Genomic DNA, 23,379 nt, shown 5'->3' with positions numbered 1-23,379 from the left:
TTCTTCCATTCACGTAAACCTGCACAAAATGGTGAAAGGTGGTAGGTGTCGGAGAACACATGAACAGGTCCTCACACAAATTCACTGATATGGCTGCTGTGGAAGATGGTCCTCTTCATGAAAGACCTGTGTGTATGAAAGGCATGTGAGTCTAAATAAACAGTTCTTTTAAAACAGAAAGTAAAAGTGCTTTTTTTCGCTTACAAGATAATTAGAGTTGAATGTGCCTCCAGGTAAATATCTTCATGATGAAAAGCAATCAATGCACAGATACCATGAATTGAAAAAGACAGTGGCACCCTAGACATCTCACGTCTTAAAATAAATTACCAGAGCTCCAATTAAGCTGGAATCCTGATACAGCAGAGCAGTTACTTCTAGTATGGATTGCCATTTATTTTCTTAATCATGTAACAGATGGCAGCCAATCCATCATGAGACTTAGGGAAGGCAGAGCTCCCCTCCTAAACAAAATAGTACAAAACTTTCAGGAGAGAGCTCTTAGCGCTGGATGATAAAAGGCTGGATTCTGTTGCAGATCACAAGCTGCGTGTTGTTTTTTGGAGGGTGGGGGCAGTTATTTCTGGTTGTAGTTTATATTTTCTCTAGAAAAAACTCAGGTTAAGAAGGATGTGGTGTATTTGTGGAGGTGGTTGTTGGCCTCACTTGCTTTGACGCAGGAAATCTCCTGCCTCTGTTCTCCGTCACTTGCACGACCTGCAAACTCTTTGTCCAGGACTAGTTCTTGTGTGGGTTTTTTTTTAATTTGCTGTTGTATTTCAGGCCACTCTTCATGTGACTAAGTCCGTGTGCTTTGCACTTTGCTGACAAATGTAGACCATCAGTGGGGAGAAGCAGCAGATCTCGCATTGATCTGCAGGGAGTCCGAGGCTTTGGGAGCAAGATGGCCGCTTCCCTCAGCGCCATTTGCGGATGAGCGCTAGGCCTCCTCTCGAGCAGCGGTTTTAAAAGGCACAGATGTATTACGTTTTGTCTCGGAAAGTGGTGAAGGTGTTAAACCAGGGGACATTTCAGACCTGAGGGCTTTGTTTCTTCTGTGTTTGGCACTGGTAACGTGTGGTGTGCAGTAGTAGGAATACAGTGTCAAGGAAAATGGGTACAAATCCCAAGGATTTTAGCCTCATATCGCCTTGCTGCTCTCTGCATTCCCATGTTCTTGGAGGTGGCATGGATGAGTCGCGTCCATTTTGGGTGAGGATGAAACAGAAGCATCTGCTTCAAATTACAACGGGGAAACTTAGTGAGTTTCCTCCCTTCACATCCTGTCTTCTCCTTTCAGATGCATTTAGCGAACGTTCCCAGTTAGGTGATGCAAATTTAAGGCTGTAGGATTACCGGTTTTGGAAAGATCAGTGGAAAACGTGGATGTCTATTAAATAAAATGGGTTTTGGAAGAATCGTTTCTGTTGCTTCACCCCTTGCAGACCCTTTGCAAAACACACGGCATTTACTGTGGCAGAGTCCACCGATGCTTCAGAAGAAGCTGCAGCTGCATTTTTAACACCTTGAGATTTTTACAGTTACAGTTGATACAATTACATTTTTACAATTGCTTTCCTGTACAACAGACCATCAGGACAGCAGTATCGTACTGGATGCCTGACCCAGCTACCCAGTACAAACCAGTTGGTATGCCTGGGACATACTGGGGAAAAGGGCCAAGCTGACAGTGAAAAGCTTCCTTGCTATCCTGTGCTGCATTCCCAAAGGCATTCCCAGCTTCATCCCTACTGTTAGAGATCCATTACCATATCTGTCCTGGGGCAGAAGTGTGAGATAAGTAGTGTAGTCAAAATGAGTTGTAATAGAAATTGTCAGGTTATTTCCATAACTGAGTTTTGTTTGCACTATCCCTCTAAAATCTGATATTTGCAAAACCTTAAAGATACAACCTTTTGGTGGACTGTTCAGCTAAGAGTTTTAAACAGTACTTTTGAGCAAGCTTTTCCCTTTTTCTCTTCCATTTTTCCCTGCAGTCAATTGCTTCAGCAGACATGGATTTGAATCAGCTGGAGGCTTTTCTCACTGCCCAAACCAAAAAACAAGGTGGCATCACAACTGATCAAGCTGCAGTCCTCGCAAAATTTTGGAAGAACCACCGAGTAAAGATCCACGAGAGCCTGGTAAATCAAAGCCGTTGGGATAACGTCTTGAAAAACATGAACTGGAGAGTGGATCTGAAGTCACAGTCAAGACACATTGATCAGATAAACACTCCAGTTGCAATAGTAGAAATGGAACTGGGAAAAAATGGTCAGGTAAGCTTTATTTTGTAAATTATGTAAACCTGATTTAGATAAGTATGTGTTGAGACATTTCACATTGCTGAATTTACTGCATCCAAATCAAATCAGTACTTTTTTTTTTAACCTTAATGTACTTGAACTTGTGGTCCCTCTTTGGACGCAGAGATATATTCTGTGTGATTAATGCAATTTTTGCTTATGTGTGTGCTGACAGCTCTGTACTTCAAGCTTGGAAAATCTGAAAACATTGAAATCTCACATAAAATTAGCCATACTAGCAATTATTTTAAAATTATATTTGTGTTCCATGCATTGCAAGGTTTTTTTTTGTTTTGTTTTCTTTTTTTTTTAACTCATCAAATAACAAAATTGGGTAATATCTGCAAAGTAGAAACTGAAAAAGAGCAGAGAAAAAAAAGTTCACATCATAAGTGATCAAGCGTTCTTTGCATTTTAGGACAAATGGGGGGAAAAACTCCCCTTTATTTTATATAGTACCTATTTTTATCTTACAAGTAAATCTTTATTACTGGTTGCATTATGCAGTCTGGTCTTAAATGCCTGAAAGAGAGAGCGCTCTATCAGTGCTGAACACTGCATTTCTTTTTAAATTCAGTGTGACCATGCAACTAAAGGCATGGCTTCCCATGTTCAAATTTTGGTATATTCTTCCTCTTCAATGTGTTAGCAAATCATAATAATTAATCTCATAACTGTAGGTACTGCATGCCATACTATGAGCATAATGTGGGGTTTTGATATTAATAGTTAACACTGATTAAGTTTCCTTTGATTCTGTAATATTTTGATAGCTTATAGCAAAGCAGTACCTGTATCAGGCATGTGCAGTATCCCCATGCAGACTCAATGACTTAACTGGAACTGTGTGGCTCTACCGAGGCCAGAATGAAAGCACAAGTAAACTGGGATCCTGCTGAGGTGGTATATGTAGTCGAAAGTACTTTTTTAGTTCTCTTTCCTCTGTCTTTGAAAGCTTACCCTTCTTAAGTGATGATCCACCTTCCCCCAATGTGTCTCTGCAGTGACCAACAACACAGTAATGGTGTACATTTTTAGTTTTTTCCCAGCCTCAAGAAAAGTGGAGTTTTCTGCTCAGCATCTAGAGAAACAATTATATTCCATTAGTAACAAATCAAAAAGGGGGGAAAAAAAGGTTATGTGAGTACATTAGTGAGCAAGTGTGAAAAATGCCCATGTATATTTAAAAACAAAGAACCAAACCAAAACAAAAATTACCACCTAAACTCAGAACCACGGTTGTATTTCTTAAATGAATTATGTAGGTAGTGACTCCTGTTTTGAGATTGTTTCCCCCAGTAATGCCTTATTACACTAACATCAAACAGCAAGTACATTTGTAATTCTTCCACTCTGTGCAGAGAAAGGGGATGTGAAGATGAAGCAAGAATAGATGCTTCTGAGACCTTGTTGTTTCTCGTAACAAAAAGCCCTATGACAAAACCAGAAAGAACTATTTTAGCAGTGTGGTTTCGTATTTCAAACGTACCAGGAAAAGCAGTTGTGTGAATGTGTTTTTTGAACAACCAATGGATGTAACTTTTACCTCCTTGGCTGAAGACAGGGCAGTAGCGAGCTGTCAGTAAGCCTGACATTTGCTGCAAATAAGGGTATTAGAGACTGGTACTTACAGAAATAATCATGGAATAATTCGGGTTATCACCATGTGAGTCATTTTTTTATTTTTATTTTTTTAAGGAGCTGTTGTTTTGCATAACCTTTAGCTTAGGGTTAAACAGATTCTCTGATGAAGACCTTTCAGCAGGCTGCACTGTCGCATGATGGGCTGAGACAGGGCAGTTGGGGGACCCCCAGGACTGAAAATAGCAGCAAGTGGTTTGCGAGGTCAGTTCATCCAGCTCTCAGCCTCTTCCCATGTGTGCCTGGGACTCCTGGGAGGATGGAAGTGGAGACCACTACTATAGGGTGAACAGGTTGTTCTTGCATGCTGGATCCAGCCCCCAGATTTGAAACTCTTTGTCACGTTTTATAGCCTTTTTACATACTCCTGATCGTTAGCATATCTGTTCTAAATACCAAGTTTCGTAGCACATCAAAAATACATACGCTGCTGCCTTTCTGAAACTTGACAGAGAGAACGTCTTTTCTGAAAGGTAAAAACTGTCAGTCATAAATAAAATGTGAAGATCTCTTGGATTTGTAGAAGAAAGCTGGCTGATAATTCAGGAGAACAGTATTCTGAATAGACAGTTTTCATTTGGACACTTGATAACAGGGGAGTATACAAGTGCATTGATGTGTAGTGAATTGGCATTAATATTTCATATGTTTCAACAGAAGCAAAGAAGTGTTTGGTATAAAATGTACCTTTCCAGACTTTAAAGTCACTCTAATTCTTCTTGGTGCCTCTGTTTGGACTGACACTCTGGGGAGCGTTTGCTCCTCCTGCTTCAATAAGTAACCTTGCTTTCTGCTTGCCACCTCTGAACTTTAATCAGTCAACTCTTCTGCGATGGAAAGAAAGAATGTATATGTAAGACCTAATATGGCTAGAAAGGGGCAGTTTTAAGTGACTGGTTCATAAATAGACTAAGTTTACATTAAGGATGTCAAATCTTGTGTATGTTTTCTGGTGGAACAGAGATTTTTTCAGTTTGTAGCTCATATGAATTAACTTTTACCATTCTTTAGAAGAAAACTGAACCGTTAGTGCACTTAAAGACACATCTGGTGAGAAACATTCAGTAATACCGGTGCTCCAAAATTTGGGGAGTTTTTTTTGATGTGTAGCTTGCAGTTTGAAGCCTTCTTTGGTGAAGATTTTAGAGTGACATTTAAAGTCTCCTTTATATTGGTTATATATTCTGTATATGTCCTGGTTAAAAGGAGATGAATGTGCTCGCTGTGATGAATGCTCTACTTTGAAAGCTCCTTTTCTTTAACAATTCGACTAAAAGAAATCCTTAAATAGTTGCACTTTAGCCTGCATTTTCCTTTATCACTTCGTGATATTTGGTACCCATCACTGCCAGTCATTTCTTTCCATCACAGCCCATCTGATTTTTGCACAATGGTTTTAGCCATCTCTATCTCTGTACCTTGCTAACTATTTTTTTTTATTATTAAAAAAACCCAACACTTCTGTAGCTCCCTGCCCCCTTCTTTACGTCCTTTCGATCCTGTTCTCCCTCTCTGAGCGTTTCTGTATGAAATTTCAACCGGACATGAATCTGCTGGGAGAGATGGGGAGGTGAGCAGGAGAGGCACCTTTCTCGTGTCCTTCCTGCCCTGCTGGATTAGCGCTGCTCCGTACATTGCACCTTGGCTGCTGCACCACATTGGGTTACCTGCAGTGATTTCAGTTTCAGTTGCTCCCTTTCAAGTCGCAGATTTATATCTGACCTTGTCATTGATAGGAGAGAAAAAAAAAGGCTTGGTTTTTCACTTTGGCTAGGTATTAAGGTGTATTTAAATCTGTTTTACGGACTTTGTCGTGTTAGATGTGCCCTTGGGACTGTTTTCTTCTCACTGGTATTCTGCTCTGATTTGTTGGCAATCTTTGTTGTTGGCCATGTACAATTGGAAATCAATAGCAATAGGAATATTTTACCCAGCAATTGTCACTCATCGCATATACCTGTCACTTAGGCCCTCTGGCTAAGCAGACTGGCACTGAAGCAGACTGCTTGGACCAGAAATGCTGGAGCTGCTCTGCTGATGCCTCTCTGACAGTCATATGCTATACAGAAAACCGGAGAGCAGAGTGAATGTTTTCTGATTCTCAAAAGAGACAGAAAGCTTTAGGTAATGCTGAAGACAGCACAGCTGAGGGCAAAAATGCTGCAAGCAAACAGTGCATTCGAATGCTGTATTGTCACAAGCAATAGACCTGGTCAGCGTGAAGACTGAGAGACAGATTTTTAAGGAGGTCAAGATTTTTCCATTCTCTCCTTTCTGAGCTTTAAAGGGCTGGACGAAAGAATTAAATTTGACTTCCTTGCAACAGTATATATTTTGCAGTTTCATATCTGAGAGTGACCAAGTGATAGATTAGCGTGATTATTGCGCTTGGCTTTTACAGTTGGACTTATTCACAGAGTGGGTATTCTCACATTCCTTTCTTTTCAGTGCTGGAACTACTGGTGGTCCACATAGTATTACTGTTACTGGAGTTTTCTAGGAAGTCAAGCACATTTTATGAGCAAATAGCATTTTCTGTGCTACTTTGACATCAAGCTTGGTATTATGCTGCAGGATTCTTCCCAGAAAGACTTGAGGAAATAGCATCAGGATTACGGATTAGAGGTTTTTTCCATCAATATCTTGTATCAACGACAACATGAAGATTTACATTTTTTTTTTTCCCCCAAAGCATTGTATATCTCTTCTCTTTCCTGATTTTAAAACAGTTGTATCTATCTGACCGAGGTGTCATGAAACTTAGCTAATGGTATGCATGAATACTGCTGGTGAGTATGACTGTACAACCACAGCATGCTATGAAATTGGAACAATTTCTTGCAAACTGAAGGGCAAAAAGCAGTCTCTGATCCCATACCGTTTCTCTGAAGTATGAAGTTTCCCATTATAAAACAAGCATGTTTTAAAAGAACAGGCCAACATTAATAACAGATTTTGTTAAATAGGAAATCTATTAATATTTTCAATGTCATTTCCCGTTCTCACCAATGAGATAAATGCTTTCTGATTAAAGGACTCAGATGAACTAATCCTTTGCCAGTGCGAGAACTTAGCAGATGCTGAAAAAATAACTGACTCAGGATTTATCTGAGGTATATCAACTCTGCTCTCTGCTAATGGCTGGGTCCAAACCCTAATAATTCAGGGTAGAGAATTCAAATGACCATAGACAGTTGTCATTATCTATTGCTGTTATGTGGGAGATTAAATGCTGGTAGATTTTTGAAGGTGAAAAATTATGCTCTGAAACTGAAATTTGGTCAACTTTTAGTTTGTATGACTATGAAGACTTCTTGTGCTGTTTGGGAAAAGAATGAGGTAGGTCCCAAACAACACTTTTGGGACAGCAGAGCTGTTTCTGACTTGCTACTTGCGTGTATTCTATAGAAGTTGAGATGAAAATTTGCATCAACTGTGCTATAAACAAGTGGTAAGCTGAATTCATACACATTCACCAATATTAAAGTTGAACATGCTTTCACAGTGTAATAAAAATCTTAGGATTTAGCTTCTCCAAATCTCATTACCTTGCCAGGATTACAGACTGAATGCCGCTGAGGATCTGCTGGCGTTGAGCATGTTTTTTTAAGCAAGAGTCTGTGAAAGACTTGGTTTGCTCAGGCTGCGCTTATCTCCAGCAATAGCTTTTTCTGCTGAAGCAAGATCAGATTAGGAAGAAGTCATGAGTAAACCCATGCTGTGGGGAAGGAGGGATTGTGTCTGCGCTGGCTTTTTGTCCCTGGACACGAGGTGGAAGCACTCCAGGTCAGGCTGCTTCGTAGCTGCTGCTGGAAATAACTTCACGTGGTGGACTTGCAGTCCTTTCTTAGTAGGATGTGTTCTGAGAAGACAGATCGCCTTTTGTAGGACACCAGAAGAGATGCGTGCTGAGATAAAAACGCAGCTCTAGATACCCTCTCTGCGAAACAAGGGCAGCGTGTGTGGCCCACAAAGAGGGGAAGGAAGAGCAGCCACCAAACCATTTCTCCTTTCCAGCCTTAGCCTGTTTTAATCTCTGTAGTGGTTAATGTTATTGGAGCCTTGTTCCTGCCAGAAGTGGGGAAGTGCAGAGTCTGAATCGATCACTTGAACCGCACCGGGCTCGATATTTTTATATGATTAAAAACCACAAAATCCGGTAAGTAGAAGTTGGTGGAAAAAAAAAAACAAACAACAAAAACACAACACCTTTGCGACCAGGACGAATGTAATCACTCGAGCTGTTGTTCACCTTGGGAATGCAGGGGCTGGAGGGAACAGTTACATAACGCCGTACGGCAAAAAGCAAATAAAAACCATAAAGGGCAATGGGTCACCTGGCATGGAGAAAACTGGAACACAGTTGGCTTACTGAACTCGGTTATTTCTTAATCCTCTGCGGGGTACCCTCTGTGGTCCTTTGCTTCATCAGTCTGATTTCTGTCACCTCTTCCTGAAAGCAAAGTGAAATTTGGTGAATGAGAAGTAAGAATTAAATAGAGGTAGTAGTTAAATAGCTGTCCAGCTTTTATACTGTATATATTTGACTGTATTTTGGGGTGTACCTCATCTGTTCATCCTATGTGAAGCAAGCAATGTTCCTAACATCGAGTAACTCTTGATATATTTTACAATTAGTGGTGCTTACAGTTTTGATCCTTATTTATTTGTGCTGTGTATACACGTGTGCCCACTCACATACATTGCTCGTCAGCTGTTCTTACTCTGGAACTGGATTTGCTGAGGGACTTAAATAAAACCATTTAAGTGAGACATAAATATTGCTGACAGCAGCCAAGTTTAGGATATTCTGGATTAATTGAAGGTTACCTGTATGAAGATAGGTGTTACAGTAATAATGCATATTTATTTCCTTTCAACCTTGAAGTACTTTACCTTGGAATACAAAGTATGATGAGTCTGGGAAGGGGGCAGCTGGATTCAGTAGACGTGGCTGTTGAAAAATGTTTTCAGCAAACTCATTTTACCACTCAACTACACCTTCTTGTGGAATTGGTGCTAAATGTTTATGTTTAGTGAGAAGGACTTGCCTTGCTCTCATCCTCCCTGTTCTCTCCCCATCTGCTCATGGCTTTTCTGCAAATCCTCACCCTGTCTGTCTGCCAGCTACGTTCTGCCAGACCAGGTAGGTCCTCCTTTGGCACCATGCCCTTAGCTTACAGCCCTTGACTGTCAATTTTACTCTGTACCAAAAGCATTGCTGTGACCTTGCAACCTTTTATTTGCTGTTCCTGCAGGGCTGGTGTAGGTTACCTTATGGCATTGGATGCTTTGAGATCTTCAGGACTCAGCCACAGCTCACCTGGTTTTATGGTTATCAAAGTCCTGCTCTGAGCAGAAGGCAGGGCTGTGGACTTCTAGAAAACCCTGCCAACTAGTGTTTTGGAGTCTGTGATTGCCAAAATAACGTAACTGTGAAATTGGGTAAAGTCACTGGAGTCAGACATGCAGTTGGAATCTATGCTACAACCTTCCTGAGTACCTTTGGGTTGAAACAGAAGGTTTAGTACTCTTTAATTCAGTCTCTGTATGTGTTTTGGTTCCTTCTCTGTTCTCTGAACCTCACATGAAAGTTTGAGCCAGTGTTTCTGTTGCTTTTGTACTTCATGCACACAACAAGGGTTCCTGTGTCAGTAATGAGCACAGTGGATGGCTGTGAGCTTCCTTGGTGTTTCCTCAGCGCTTTGTGTTAATTCAGAGACCATAAATTGCATAACCCCCATCACCAAATGTCTTGTTTGGTTTGAGGCAGGTTGGCAGAGCAGCTTAAGCATGAATCTTGGACCACTGCTGTCATGTAAGTAATAGCAGGTGTCTCCTCTGTCCCTGCAATACCCCTTCCTTTGCTACAGGACACAGAGCTGAACAGAGACTGATTGCAAATACACAAGTTAAAGCACAAAATGCAGCAAGCAGACTGGCACCATGTGGCTGCATGACCAATGCTTGGCCGGTGCCATTGATTCTTGGCTTACTAAAAAGCAGTTTACAGTGCAAAAATGGTGTCCATCACCTGTTGTGGTCCAGAGAGATCATTTGCTGGTTTAAGAGGAACCAGGGGTGGCTACGTGGAGGTCAGTAATTAGATTTGGCACTGCCCACCTTTTATAGAACAAGCAGCTTTGGGTTGAACAAAAAAAAAAAAAAACCCTTTGGGTTTTGTAGAACAAGCAGTTTTGGGGTGAACATGTCCTGTGATGCAGCTTCTTTTTTGAAGGGAAACATGGTCGAAGGACCAAAATTTGTGATCTCCACTAGCTTGTTCTTAATCAAAGTCAAAAGTTTTCCTTGACACACACCAGAAAATAAAAAAATAAAAAATAAGAAAAGGAAATAAAGAAAGAGGGCTGGATTTTTTTTTTTTTTTTCCTGGATGGCCTTTATACAGCAAAGCAACAGGCTTCTTTGTGTCTTAGCGTGTTGTGTTCAGTGTTGCTGGCCATCTGCACTCTTCAGAGCACTCGGATGTCAACATCACCAAGTGATTTGTTCTTAGAAAACTCAGCAAAAAAAGGAGTTGTTATGAACGTAAGTGCCCATTGCATTGGCTGACAAAGCGTCTTGTTTTTACAGGCCTAGCCTGGCCAAGTACATTTAAAATTGTTGTTTTTGCCAGTTGGCCAGCTTTCCCACTCTTGACAGTATGCCACATTGCTGCTGAAAAGCTCTTCGGAGATCCTTCCAGGTTTGTCATGGTCTCTCTTGAGATCCCTGAACGTTAGTGTACGGAGATGTAAATAAGAACAAGTTCTTCATTTATTTTAATTAGGAAGAGCTGCTGCAGGAGAAAGTATCGGAAGATAGAAAATTGGAAAGCTGGCACGTAATTGGGGTGAAATACTTGTAATTCATACCCTGCTTTGCTGCTTAATCCTTTGAATTATTTTTATTCTGTTTATACACGTACACTCTTTAAAAAAAACTGGAGTCCAGCTATGGCTGTGGAAGAATTAATCCAACAAAAAGAAAGAAGTGCACAACAGCAAAGCAAAATCACTCCAAACTGTACAATTAAACTTGCTGAGCTTCTCTGAATGCTTTAGTTTTTTGAGGGAAGAGAGAGCCTGTGTCATTTCTTCTGAGCAGCTTGTATGTTATCTGCCAGCAGCTTTGCTTTTTCACCTTTACTCACAATTTGAATCGCCACGTGGCGAGGCCTTCTATTAATAAACGAGGCAGCATAAGGCATGGGCGGCAGGAGAATGCGATTCGTAGGCAGTTCTCACAGCACAATCTTTTTGTTGAGGAGATATTTATCTTCTAATTTCTCACAAGCTGTGGCTTTCTGTCCCTTTAGTGCCTCTAGTCATCTGTCTTGTCCTAGTTAGAAATGGAGGAGAAAAAAAAAGATAAACATCACTGCTATTTTCTTTTTTTATTTTTTTCCTTATCATTCCCATTATAAAATTGCTAACTGAAGGATTTGAGTTGCAGCTGCTGGAAATTGTTGGTATACGAAGCTGTCCTTGCCAATCAGTAACTGAGCATTGATGCTGCACTATTGGGGGCTCCCCATACAGAAATGTAGTTAATCAACACGTGATATGCTTGGAAAACTAGTGCCGTGTCTCTATAAAAGCAAATTCTCATTTCTTCTGCAGATGTTGTTACTGCTATCTGTGCATAATGCTAACGGCGATGCCTAGGTTATCCTAGATGCCAGGAAAAAATAAAAAATGAGCTTTGGGAGAGGCTTTTGCCCCTTCCCAAGGGAGTGGATTCAAGCTGCAGGAAGCAAGGCTCTTTTTGCAGACACCGACTTCCACGTCGTATAGGTCAGGTTTTTTAGCAGATGACTGGTGGGAGTCTGCACTGAAGAAGCTCCAGTACTTTGTCTGCATTTGCAAATTCACTTACCTCATTTCTGTGTGCGTATTAAATGGATTTGTCTTTGTGTACCTGAGTACTTCGGCTTCTGCTTCACCTTGCTAATAACACTGACCAAAAGGAAGCAAGTAAAGAGAACTACCACTGGAAAACACATGCCAACCTCAGGTACTTTTGAGTTAGTTTTTTCTTGCAGTGTCATGGACTTGGCATTCCTTGACTTTGTTACCTGTTCTCACCATTGTGTTACCCCACTAGTTACGCATTTACAGAGTTGAAAGTGAAACAGTTGAGTGAGTCCAGCTCAAATTAAAATATTTTGTCCCCTCCCCGTTCTTTTATTTTTTCCCTAAAACTATTTTTAGTGAGCATCAATTTGCTGAGAGGTCACGGTAAGAGCACAACTGAGCAAAAGAAATTGAGAACTCTGCCATCTTTTAAAGAAATGTTCTTTTAAACTCATGTGTTCAAAGGATCAACTATTTTAAATACTTGCTAGCATTCTCTTGAACATGAAAAGTACATCAGCTTGCTTTGAGCACAAAGGACACCTTCCAGTAGTGCCAGCCTTTCTTCAAAGAATGCAGGTGTCTTATAGAAAATGAGACATGGTCAATGGGCGTGTTTGGTATTACAGATTTGATCTGAAGAAGTGTGGAAAAGGTGTCGGAGTTGGAAATGATCTGAAATGGTACCTGGAGGTGGAAACCTGGTGGGATTGCAATAGCAATGGAATCGTGATATTTCAGACAACAGCATTAGTTTACTTTGTTTCTAGGATATTTCTCACTTCATTACATTCACAATGGTCATTAAGTATTTCAATCCTATTTATTACTGTCCAATTATATTCTCCAATTATTTCCTCCAGTGCTGGGGGGAAGTATGGTGAGCTGATCCACAGAGTGTGCTGAGTTGTGCCATAATCCTAAAGCGTGGAAGCAGCAAGGAGTAGAGCTGAATAGCTGTGCAACTCTTAACTCAGCAGTCACAGCTTTAACAAACATATATTTTTTTCATACAGTGGTTACAAGCTGGTTGCTCCCAACAATTCCATCATCAAAATAGTTTTCCGTGTTCCCTTGTGTGCCTCTGTTCATTTTTTTCTCCTTTTTTGCTTGTTTTGAGAATACTACTGGGGCAGCGTGCTAAAGCACGAGTCTGCCTGCATTTCCCTGAAAGAAAACGGCTGGGAGGAGCTCACTGGGGCTGCTTTGGGTTAAAATATTCTTCTTTACTGCTTCAGAAGTTCTGGAAATGACTGCTTTGAGCATAATTCCAAGAACAAGTCCTCTTCAATCAGAAAGAGATGCTCATTTTAACTTATAAAAGATACTAAAGAACCCTTTGATTAGGAAGGCTCTGTAAGCTGTAATTTTGCAGAGACGTTGACACAACTTTTTTTCTGCCCTCCTTTCAAATTGTGAGTTGCAAAACTCCACAAAGATAATCAGACATGCAAATCTTGGATATATTTTTAGTTCAACTCACTGATGTGTATTCATTAATATGTTAATAAGACAATGAAAGCATAATTTAAATGTCATTTGCTTAATTTGGTTAATAAATGCTGGATATATAGTCCCACTTTTAAAAGTAAAAAGTTCTCTTAAGCCACAATGATTGTCTAAAACCTCCTTTTAGTGACAGAATTGCTTTTTTACCCTGACCATGCTCAACCAAAGGATCTGAATTCTCGTCCTTCTCGTATCGGTGGTCACATTCCTGACAATTTAATTGCAATAAACTGCACCAAGGGAAAGTTACTGAAGATCGTGGCATTGTAATTTAAGTAGCTAAACAATAGGTGGAGTTAGATGGGCAGATCCAAATGGAAAGAGCAAAGTTTCCTTGCGTTCAGACATGGCTTGGCTCCACCAATGCAAAGCAGCGATCCTCTCTCCCTCCATTTAGTTTGCGCTGGCCTAACCAAATGAGATACTGGCAAATTTCTGCTGGAATTAAAATAAATCCTCTGACAGCTTCTGAACCTTCATTGAATATGCAGGGCTGCTCTAATAACTGTTTCTTTCAGCCTGTGAAGTGATATTTGAATGCTTACAGGCAGTAAACTTCGAGTCAAATTGATTCCATTTCTATTGAATCACTCTCAAAAGTGGAGCTGTGCTTTAAGTGCTATTATTAAAAAAAAAAAAAAAATCTTCCCATTTAACCTGTAAATATGCCACGGGACTTGAGAAAATTAGTTTGATAATGACTTTTTTTTTTTAAGGGTTCAGCCTGGAAGGCAGCATCTTAAAAGAAGTCAGCATTGAGGAGCCTCTAATGGATCGAGTTATGCTAGCCCGACTTATTTGGTCTGAAGTAATGAGGCATGACAGATCATGAGTGCAACGCATCATTTTCAAACCAATAACCCCTTTCAGAAAATTACATTTCTGCTCTAAGCAGTCATTTTGAATTATCTACAGCTAACTTTAAGCTGCCTGCTTTTATGGAAACGGAGCGCTTGCGTTTCCCAATAAATATCAGCGCGGTGCTTAGAGGCTGCTATCAAGTACGACTGCCTGGGAAAAGCTCGAGCCTGATCAAACTTAATTACACTGGAACCTGTGTCTGCCTACAAATATCTTGATTATATAATGAGAACAAACGTGACACTTGGCAGAACTGGCTTTTGTGGTACCTGCTGCTGTGAGGACTTGAAGATCTGTTGGTTCATGTGCTGTCTCTTACTTGGGATACAGGCACTGGCACCAGCGTCTTCTGGTATCGTTTCTCGTATTGTCTCTTTCCACAATAGGAGAAAAGATAATGATTGAATCCAGTAGACGTCCATGTGTACTAAAATGCCTTTTTTTTTTTTTCTTCTCGCTGTGGTCTTCAGGTCTGTGGGCCTGAAGTTTGGCGAGGTAGATCCCACCTAGGCTCTGAAATGAATCATGATTAAATGGTGGCTTGACAGCAACCCTCTGGATGAACAGTGTGGGTAAAAAAAAACAAAAAAACAAACTTGCTGCTTTGTTCAGCTCGGAGCAGCTGGGCAAGCTGCTGGCTCAGCCCTTGTTTTCTAGGAAACAGGACCAGAGGAGAGAGGCAGCTCCTCCCTTTACACTGGGGGAAAAGTACTCGAGTGGATGTCATCGAACTCTGTCAGCTGGAGCAGTGCTGGCTGCTGGGTGACAGTGACCTGCCTGGGTTAAATTGCAACTCTCAGGGTAAGATGAATGCGAGATGTAAGTGAAAGGACAAATAAAGCCTCTTTAAACATGTGGCTTTTTAAAAGCTGCGTTAAACAAGCATTGAGTTTCAGAGCAGAGGCGTTTACAAGTTTAAGCATGCCAGACACAACCTGTGACAGGTCTGGCGCTGATAAGCAGTGATCCAAGAGCGCCGAAATGCCATAATTATCTGAATATTGTTTGTGACCCAGCTGCTTTGGGTCGTAACACTTTCCTCTGCAAACACGTTGAATCGAGTTTAGGGGACGCCAGGGAAGAGTAAACAGGAGGAAGACAATTCTCCCAGCTAAGAGCAAGGCTCTGAACCACGGTGGACAAACAGATCGCTTGCAAGGACGTAAAGCTGCTATCTCCAGTGGGGAGAGAGGAGGCTTTGGGCACCACTTCTGTTAGCCAGGCAGTTTTGGAAGAGGGCTTTTTCAGCTAAAGGTGAGTTAGATGTTTGTGGTGGTAGCTTTTGCTGCATGAGTGGCTGCCGTCCACAGCGGGTTGAGAGCAGGAGCGTGATGCTGTGCCCTAGGACCAGGACGTGACCACAGGTTTTTCCCTTTCTTGTGCATTTCTTGCAACCATGTGCTTGCAGAGCAATGTGCAGAGCTCTCCACCAGCTCTCCTAGCACCCTGGGGAGATCCCAACCCACACCTCGCTCTCAGGGCAGCACGCAGAGCTGCAGGACAGAGGCTGAGTGCTGCAGGCATGCTTACATGCAAACCGGGCCAAAGAATTCAGCTCTCATCCACGGGCTTGGGTGTGACTTCCAGTGCTTATGGTGCTCTGGGTCAGCCTGGCTGGTGTCTCCCATCTGAAGGGGATGTGCTCTCCAGCAGCCCCCCGTGTGCTGCACCGTCAGGCTTTGTCCTTCAGGCAGGGAGCTGTCAGTAGGGCTCGTCCTTTGTCATCTCACTGCCTTCCCCGTCTGGTGTGCCCGGCTTGGATGTGGTTCCTCTGCACACTCCTTTTACTCCCTTGGCTTGGCTCTGGCTGTGTGTTTGTTTTCTCTCCCCCACGGTCTCTGTTTCATTCACTGCCCGGAATAATAAGGGGCTTGTTGAAAGGGTGCTGTTAAGCAGTTTGTCGTCTTCATTCATTCCCACTTATTTATTGAGCATTCTTTTCCAGTGTGCTTTGAATGCAAATTTCTTCATGGTTTATTTTAATATTTATTACTGCGGAGGTTATACAAACCATCTGACTGTCATAAAACCCTCATAAATACTTACCAGTTAGGATGGTGTTACAATTCCCATTTCAGAGATGCAGAAAACATAAATAGAAGGATTTCCACTAATTTTGGCGCCCTGTTTGAGAAATGAGAAACGCTCAGCCTCAGTTTGCAGGCCCCTCAGCCTGGATAGCATAGCCAGAGATGGGTAGCACAAGACCCTTTTTTCTCTTCCTGCAGTTTCCCATCAGCTCTGCTGTGCACCTTCCAGCTCCTGCACTGAACGAGCCTGGCCGCGCCGCAGATCAGAGCCTGCCTCGCCACACAGCCCCGATTCATCGCCGAACGCCGTGGTTTGGTGGAAAAAAATAGGGTTGGATCCCTCAGTGACAGCCTGCGTTGTGTATGCAGAAGGGCAGGAGGTTATCTGAGGTTGCCTGGCAACTCCAGTTCCAGCATCTTCTGTATTTTAAAAATTTTGGTTTGCAGTGCTTGCGTTCCTCGAATATAGTTGACCCTCTTTAAAAAAGAGGGTTTTCTTAAGGGTGTGTGCAGAAAATCCTCGCTTGGATTTCCTGTATGTACACAAGAACCTCTGGGCAAACAAGTTTACTTAATGGTGCCATGCAAATAAAGGCAGAACATTTGTGATATTCATGAGCCACTGGAGAAAATATTCCTGCGTTTCTTTCAGCCAAACATCCGGGATGGAGGTCTAGAGGAGCACGTTAATGCATCCCTGTAAAAAACCTGGCTTTTAGTGCTTTGCTCTTCCTTCCCTGTTGTTAGAGCACAAGTAAAATGCCACTTTTATCTCGAGTGGTTTGCCTTAGAGACTTGTGCTCTTTGTGAGTGCTTCATCCTTTCCCTAACATCATTTTTTTTTTCCCAAATGAGGAAGGGCTGAGCAATGACACTTTATATACAGTGAAATGTAATTGTGATTATATTGGGTCCTGTCTCATCGGTGAAGTAAATCTACAGCTTAAACAGAGGAGTAGGTAAACACAGAGAGAAGTCTAAATTACAGTAGTTCAGTGAGGTGCCTGTAATATACCAGTGCTTGCTGAAACCAGAGGCTGCCCAGCTACAGTCCACGTGGGGTAGGTGCTGCCACTTTTTTTCTTGGCTGAAATGAGTATTTTGCCAGGCTGGGAAGCGAGGCTGGAAGCATGTTATAAGACAATTGGCCTCAGACTGTGTTTGTACAAGGAGGTGTGTGTTGTTTTCAGTAGGATAGAAAGGTAGCTGTGTTTGGAACAGCTGCTGAAGGTTGGTCAAGGTGTGGCACGCAGGATTAGCTGCGAGGACACACTGCTGCTTTTCTGAAAGATACTTTTTTTATTATCTTTTGCTTTGTCAGAGTTGCAGAGCCCAGCAGGTCCCAGGTCAAAGCTGCCCGTGCTCCACCTGGCAGGATGGGGACTCTCCTGGAGAAGGCGTGAGCGTGCAAGCTGTCTCCACTTGTGGGGTCTCTGCATTATTGCAGAGGCCAAGGGAAGCAGTGTGTTCTTGCTCTGTGTGTGCATTTTCTTATTATTACTTATTTTAAAGCAGTATATGAAGTCTTCCTACGAAACTGCATGAAACCCCTTGTCTGTGTTTTTTTTTTCTGCTGATTTAGTGGAGTGAAGTGCACTACCAAAGGAGAGCTTTAAAAACAAGGCTGGAGCCTATAGGAATTTCTTGGCACCCACATACTCCAGTATACTCTAAACAATGAGCTTTATTGGGTAGATTTACATATCTGAGCCGTATAATTTTGTTTATAGTGATGCTTATACTGAGAATCAGCGTTGAGGAAGACACGAGCAGAACCCAGGCTTGTTACTCCAGAGGTCTGATGAGCAATAGTGCTGGGGTTGGGCAGAGGGCAGCATATAAGTGAGCATGTTTGCACTGCAAGCAAGCTGTAGTAAAATTGCTTCCACAAAGGCATGCAAAACACTGTTAAAATTGTACTCCAACATGTACAAATGGTGCTGCACACTGAGGCTCTGACATGTGGCCGTAAAGCATGTGAGGATGCTGGTTTTTTCTTTATGATGTTTTTTCTCCCCTCGGACTAATGGATCATGTGGCAATCTCAGCTTCAAACAGGATGCCATTAAGGGGTTTTTAATAGGTTTACCAAGAGAATCAATTGTGCATTCGCTGGATGAAGTCTTTGGGCATCTCATTAAATGTTAGCTAACCGATGCATCATAATATCTTTTTTTTTTTCTCCCTCTGTACTTCATCTGTCATCTGTTTATAGCCTGTACAAAAGTCTTCCTCTTTTGCCCTCTAATTCTAGTTAATAAAAATGACTTATTGGAAGATAAATTCTGAGGACTGAAGATCAACATATGAACAAACGGGCCCATTTACTTAGAGAAGACTAGCTCTGTATGTTGCACACTGAAATAGATTTTATTTTTTCCTTTCCCCGGTGGTTAACATAATTCACAGTACGAGCATTGTTCATGTGAAGCGCCTGCTCAGCATCCTGTTGACACTTGATGATATTTTTGACAGAGACAAGGGTTGGGTCAGCAGAGCGGACGGAACACGACTTTTTGTGCTGAAACCAAAAATGTTCAAATCTCTTACACTTAATAGTATGAAGACATGGTTTGTCTGTCGTTTCTTTCTCCCCTGCTCAAGCACATCTTTCCCTCTCAAGCTTGCTGTTGAGACTTTATACTTGGCTGGTGCTAATGAGAGGCAAACCAAGTGGAAAGTTAGGTGGTGAGGAGAAGATTTGGCCTTTCTGGATCAAAGCGAAGCACATCACCGATACAATCTGTACTTCTGGATAAGCAGGAGGACTTCTCAGGTCCGTGGAGGACGTGTATTTGGATATTGAAGTGATAGCTTAATAACCCAAACAGAAAAGGTACGTCTTCTACAATTAGGGGTGTTACATTGCCAAAACGCTGCCTTCATGCGCAGCAAGTGCTGCACGGCAGGGTTAGATCTGTGTGCTCATGGGAGGAAAATGTTACGCTTTGCAAAGTTAATGGAATGCCCCTGTAATAAATTCAGACTGTTTTGTTTCAAGTGCAGTCTTCTATTTGCATAAAAGCCTGGCTGTAACAGGCCCTTCTGGATTTTCCTGCCCTTCATTTTGTTTTGTCTACCTTCTCACCTCTGAATTTTTCACTCTGACCTGAGAACATGGCACTATGATGTGCTGGTTGCTTTTGTAACTCACCCCCTCAGAACCATACCTGCTCATTGGCATGAGAACTTTTCTGGTTTTCTGGAAACCTGCATGGAAATGATCGGTCACTGGTCACACTCAAGGCTGTGACTCGCTGCACGTGGGTTTGCCAGGAACAAGTTATCAGCTGCTGGCACCCAGGCAGATTTGCAGGGTGGACGAGGAAATAGCCAGAGATAACCAGGGAGCATTTCTTCTGACCTTCCTGCAAGGCTAGGGAAATCTAGCAATTTCAATGGAAATCCAAGCCACTAGAAATAAAGGCAGAGGTGTGTTTGACATGCGTGAATGCCAAAGCTATCAGCCTTCACCTTTGTTTGTTTGTATTTGTTTCGTATCAAAACCATCAGATGCAGTTAGTAACTTTGATGTGGGGAGTAGTTTGTGGCATAGGATGGGGTCTGGTTGGGTTGTTTCCGTTTTGGGGATGGAGATGGAGGCAATGTGGCTCTCAGCAGTTGCTTATGATAATTACATTTTGCAGGGAGATTTGTCGTAGCACCTCTTCCCTGTTAAAAAGCTCTCCTCTCTTTTTGTTTGTCTCCCTCCTCATAGGTGTACAAGGAAATGGAAATCCTTCATTTCTTTTTAGGTGTGGAAGAGAGAGAGAATTTAGTCCCATATGTCATGCTTGTGAACAGCCAGCTCCAGTCCTAACCTTACAAAGATACTGTCGTGTGGTGTTTCTGTGAATCTGCAAAGATTTTTTTTTTCCTCTAGCGTATTTGATTTTTTCTGTTGCAGGTGGTTTAAACCTGTGTGCGATGCTCTCCCTTTCTAATAATTTGGAGGTCAGGGAATGTTTTTAAAAAGCAAAGCAAAACAAAAAGCACACGAGGGAGTGGGAAGGGGAAAGTACATGCCGTTCTTAGAGTGGCAAATTACTGGTGTAAGTTGCATCACCCTGCAATTGTCTCGTTCCCATAGACTATGAACCCAACTTTATGAGGTTTTCTGAGTGCTAATTGAAATAATGGAAATAACTATATTTCTTTCCCCCAGTGGCAAGATCTCTCCTCTTGCAAAGGAAGACAATCCTTTAGGCACTTGCCTCCCCTTTCTTTTTCCAGCCAAGGAAACTAGAATTTAAAAGGAAGCCTCAGAGCCTGTCTTGTTCGAAACACCTCCAGCTCTCTGGATTGCTGTCATTGTCATTGCAGCAGCCTTGCAGTCAGGTACCATGGTGATCTCAAACCCTGTCACACTGCCTGCACGTACTTGTCAAATAATTTTTTTTTTAAGTGTTAGATTGCATCGATTCCAAGATGATTAAACAACAGAAGTGTATAATTCCCACTGCGTTGTCATGCTATTTATCTTAGAAGAAATCCATCTTTAATGATTTGCTTAGTGCTTATCAGTGCTTGTTATATTTTTCCTGCTTTAGCTTGAAGGAGGACGACTTTTAACAGGCATAGGAATCTGTCTGTGTAAAACCATTGCTCACTGAAATAGAAAGGGATCCTGCCTTTTAGAAATTATTTTCAAATGGTTGCTGATAAGGAACACTTTTGTACTTCTACTCTGAAAGTAGAAATACAAAATTGTGGAATCACTAAGGTGGAAAAGACACAGTAAAAATTACACAGTATTGTCCCGTCTTCACGAGTTTCTCTCAGTTGTTCAGGAAGCAATTCTTAGTGGTTTTGTTCTAAAAAAACTAAAATTCCTAAAACACAGAAAAATGCATTGCATACAACTGCTTGTACGAGGCTCTGGGGGCTGGAGGAGGGAGAGCTGCATTGTATTTCTTCAGGGTTTGCTGGAAAGGGGGAAAAGACCTCTGTCTGGCTATCTTGCGTAACTCAAGGAGGCTCTGCTGGAAACTTGCTCCAACTGGTATTGTTTACAAGCTGGCCATGATGGTCCTGATTCAGCAGGTACGTGATTCGGGTGGCTCATCCTCTCTCTAAACCAGCAGTTCTGTAATTACTAGTTCTTCCTGGCCTGAAGCGTAATTTGTTTTCAACAAGTAAAATAAGCTAAGAATTTATTTTGGGGGTTATTAAGTTTGGTAAACTCAACAAATGAGTTAATGAAAACCTGAACTGCAGAAGCATACCATAATTCTGTTCTTTCTTTTTTTTTCCCTTCTGTTTCATGGGTCACATAAGGACCAAGTGGCAAGAAGCTCTAAAAACTAACTGCATACCAGGAAGTTGGGATTAAAAAAAAAAAAAAGATAAAACCACCAAACCACAAAAGAAAATCTGTTGAGTGGGATAGCTTTCTTTTGGGAGAACTCTAAGAATATAAACATCAAAACACAGAAAATAAGATTCTGCAGTATCTAAATAGCTCGTCATGTTGGCATGACAAAGGCTAATCCTCAGTATCTAAAGTAAAAAGGATCTTTTATTGATTTTGAGGGAGGTTACTTGTTTCTAATCTCAGGATTTAAGATTCAAAATAGTTGTGTTTTTTTTTCCTTCAAAAAGAAGGCCACAGGCATGTCACCATGGGTTTGATGAAGGTAATTCTACTGAATTTCAGCAGAAAGGACCCTGTTTTGCTGTGGCCTTATGAGGAGCTTAAAAGAGTGAAGCTAAATAATATTAGCAATAATCAGATTTATAACTTAAGAGTGATATAAAAATAATAATAAACCAGCTGCCAGAAATACAAAGAACGGCCTGAATAGAGCAACACATGGAAGATACAGTGCGCCGTCATCCAAAACACTTTTCTCCAGTGCCATTGGAGAAAGACCTGTAGAGTTCAGCCCTCTGTTGTGTTGGATTCAGTGAAATCACTGTGCTGATTACAATATGAAGAACTAAGCATTTCAAATGACAAAATAGCTGCTGACATCATGGCGAAATAGCCTCACGCAGAGCAGTATCTAGATGTTGGCAGCTCTTATGAGTCACCTTCCCATTGAGCTCTGCCAGAGCTTGCCATGCCTACCTGGGTCAAGCTTCCTGGAGCAAAGCCCTTGTTTGTTGTTTTTTTTTTGTTCACCCAAAGCTCTATCTTTAAGACTGCCCTTGCTTTTTAAAACAGAGTAGGGAGGTAGCTCTAGCTGATGGGTTGCAGGTCCATTTTTGCCAATGGGTTGTAATTCGCTGAGGAGACGTAGGTGAAATCTGGCAGTATCAGTTGTGCAGAGGTGTTGTAGCAGGAATTTTAGAAGTGTTACCCCAATACGTTTGCTTCAAGAAGACTTCAGTTCTGACTTGGCAATGCTTCTTTTCCCTAGTCACATTACACCTCTTTTTCTGTTACCCAAAGGCTTGTGATACTGTCTAAAAACACGGGTTACAGTGAAATAAATGGAAATGCTTGGGTTTTAGTTTTTTTCCTCCCACCTGAAGGACAATTTTTTTTTCTTGCTTTTATGGATCCTGATACACTTGCAGACCTTCTGGATGTTCCTTATAGGTTGTTCATAATGGGAATGGGTTCATGGGACTTGTGTCCTGGGTGACAGAGATACCCTTGGCCTGATGGATCAAGGCCTAATGGGCCATGTGATCGGAACAGTGAAGAAACCAACCTCAAAAAAAATAATCTTATCAAATTCCTCCATAAAGTGCAAGGTGACAGCTGGGACGATTCATTTCCTACATAGTCTTTGGCAACCAAAATTGCTTCTGACCTGTGTGGGTTGAGTTTCGTCTCAGTAGGTTCCTTGTGTCATCAGTGGAGGGAGAGGCTTCTCCAGGGCATGACTCAGGGTGGATTCAGGGGGAAAATGTAGCCTGACAAAGTCTGGTTGCTTACTGTAAGCACCTCAGCAACTGGAACATGACGTGAATACTCCTCAGAGGCATTCATTCTCCAAATATTTGTAAAATACTGCTGGTTCTTCACCTGGCATCTCAGAAAGCCACCTTCCAAGTTCAAAGGATGCAGTAAAGAGAAGTTTTTGTGATACTGACACATACCTTTGCTGTCTGTCCTTGGAGACGACGACCATTTGTCATCTTTTCCTATCTTGCTTCTGCTCAACCCTGACTCTCCCCAAACACGTTCACACTTAGGCTTCAAGTGGCAGCATTTTCCTGCTCCTT

The 23,379-nt window shown here is 41.8% G+C and overlaps 1 protein-coding gene across 6 annotated transcripts in view; it reads left to right on the top strand.

The window, feature by feature from the left end:
* Positions 1-23,379, top strand: part of COMMD1 (copper metabolism domain containing 1) — a 73,011-nt gene that overhangs the window by 18,671 nt on the left and 30,961 nt on the right. For 2 of the 6 annotated variants that reach the window (XR_014692060.1, XR_014692062.1), the window contains exons 2-3: positions 1,998-2,279; positions 20,369-20,541. Coding sequence is in view for 2 of the 6 variants with exons in the window: in XM_084516129.1 (XP_084372255.1) it covers positions 1,998-2,279; positions 9,206-9,346 (423 nt within the window). In the remaining 4 variants the exon portion in view is untranslated. Of the gene's footprint in view, positions 1-1,997; positions 2,280-9,205; positions 10,311-20,368; positions 20,577-21,122; positions 21,247-23,379 lie in introns of those variants that run through there. The other 4 variants (XR_014692063.1, XR_014692061.1, XM_084516129.1 and 1 more) reach the window with 4 other exon arrangements.

The sequence above is a fragment of the Aythya ferina genome (assembly GCF_964211825.1).
Source record: "Aythya ferina genome assembly, chromosome: 3".
In the NCBI taxonomy this organism is placed as follows: Eukaryota; Metazoa; Chordata; class Aves; order Anseriformes; family Anatidae; genus Aythya; species Aythya ferina.
This window is presented reverse-complemented; position numbering and strand designations above follow the sequence as displayed.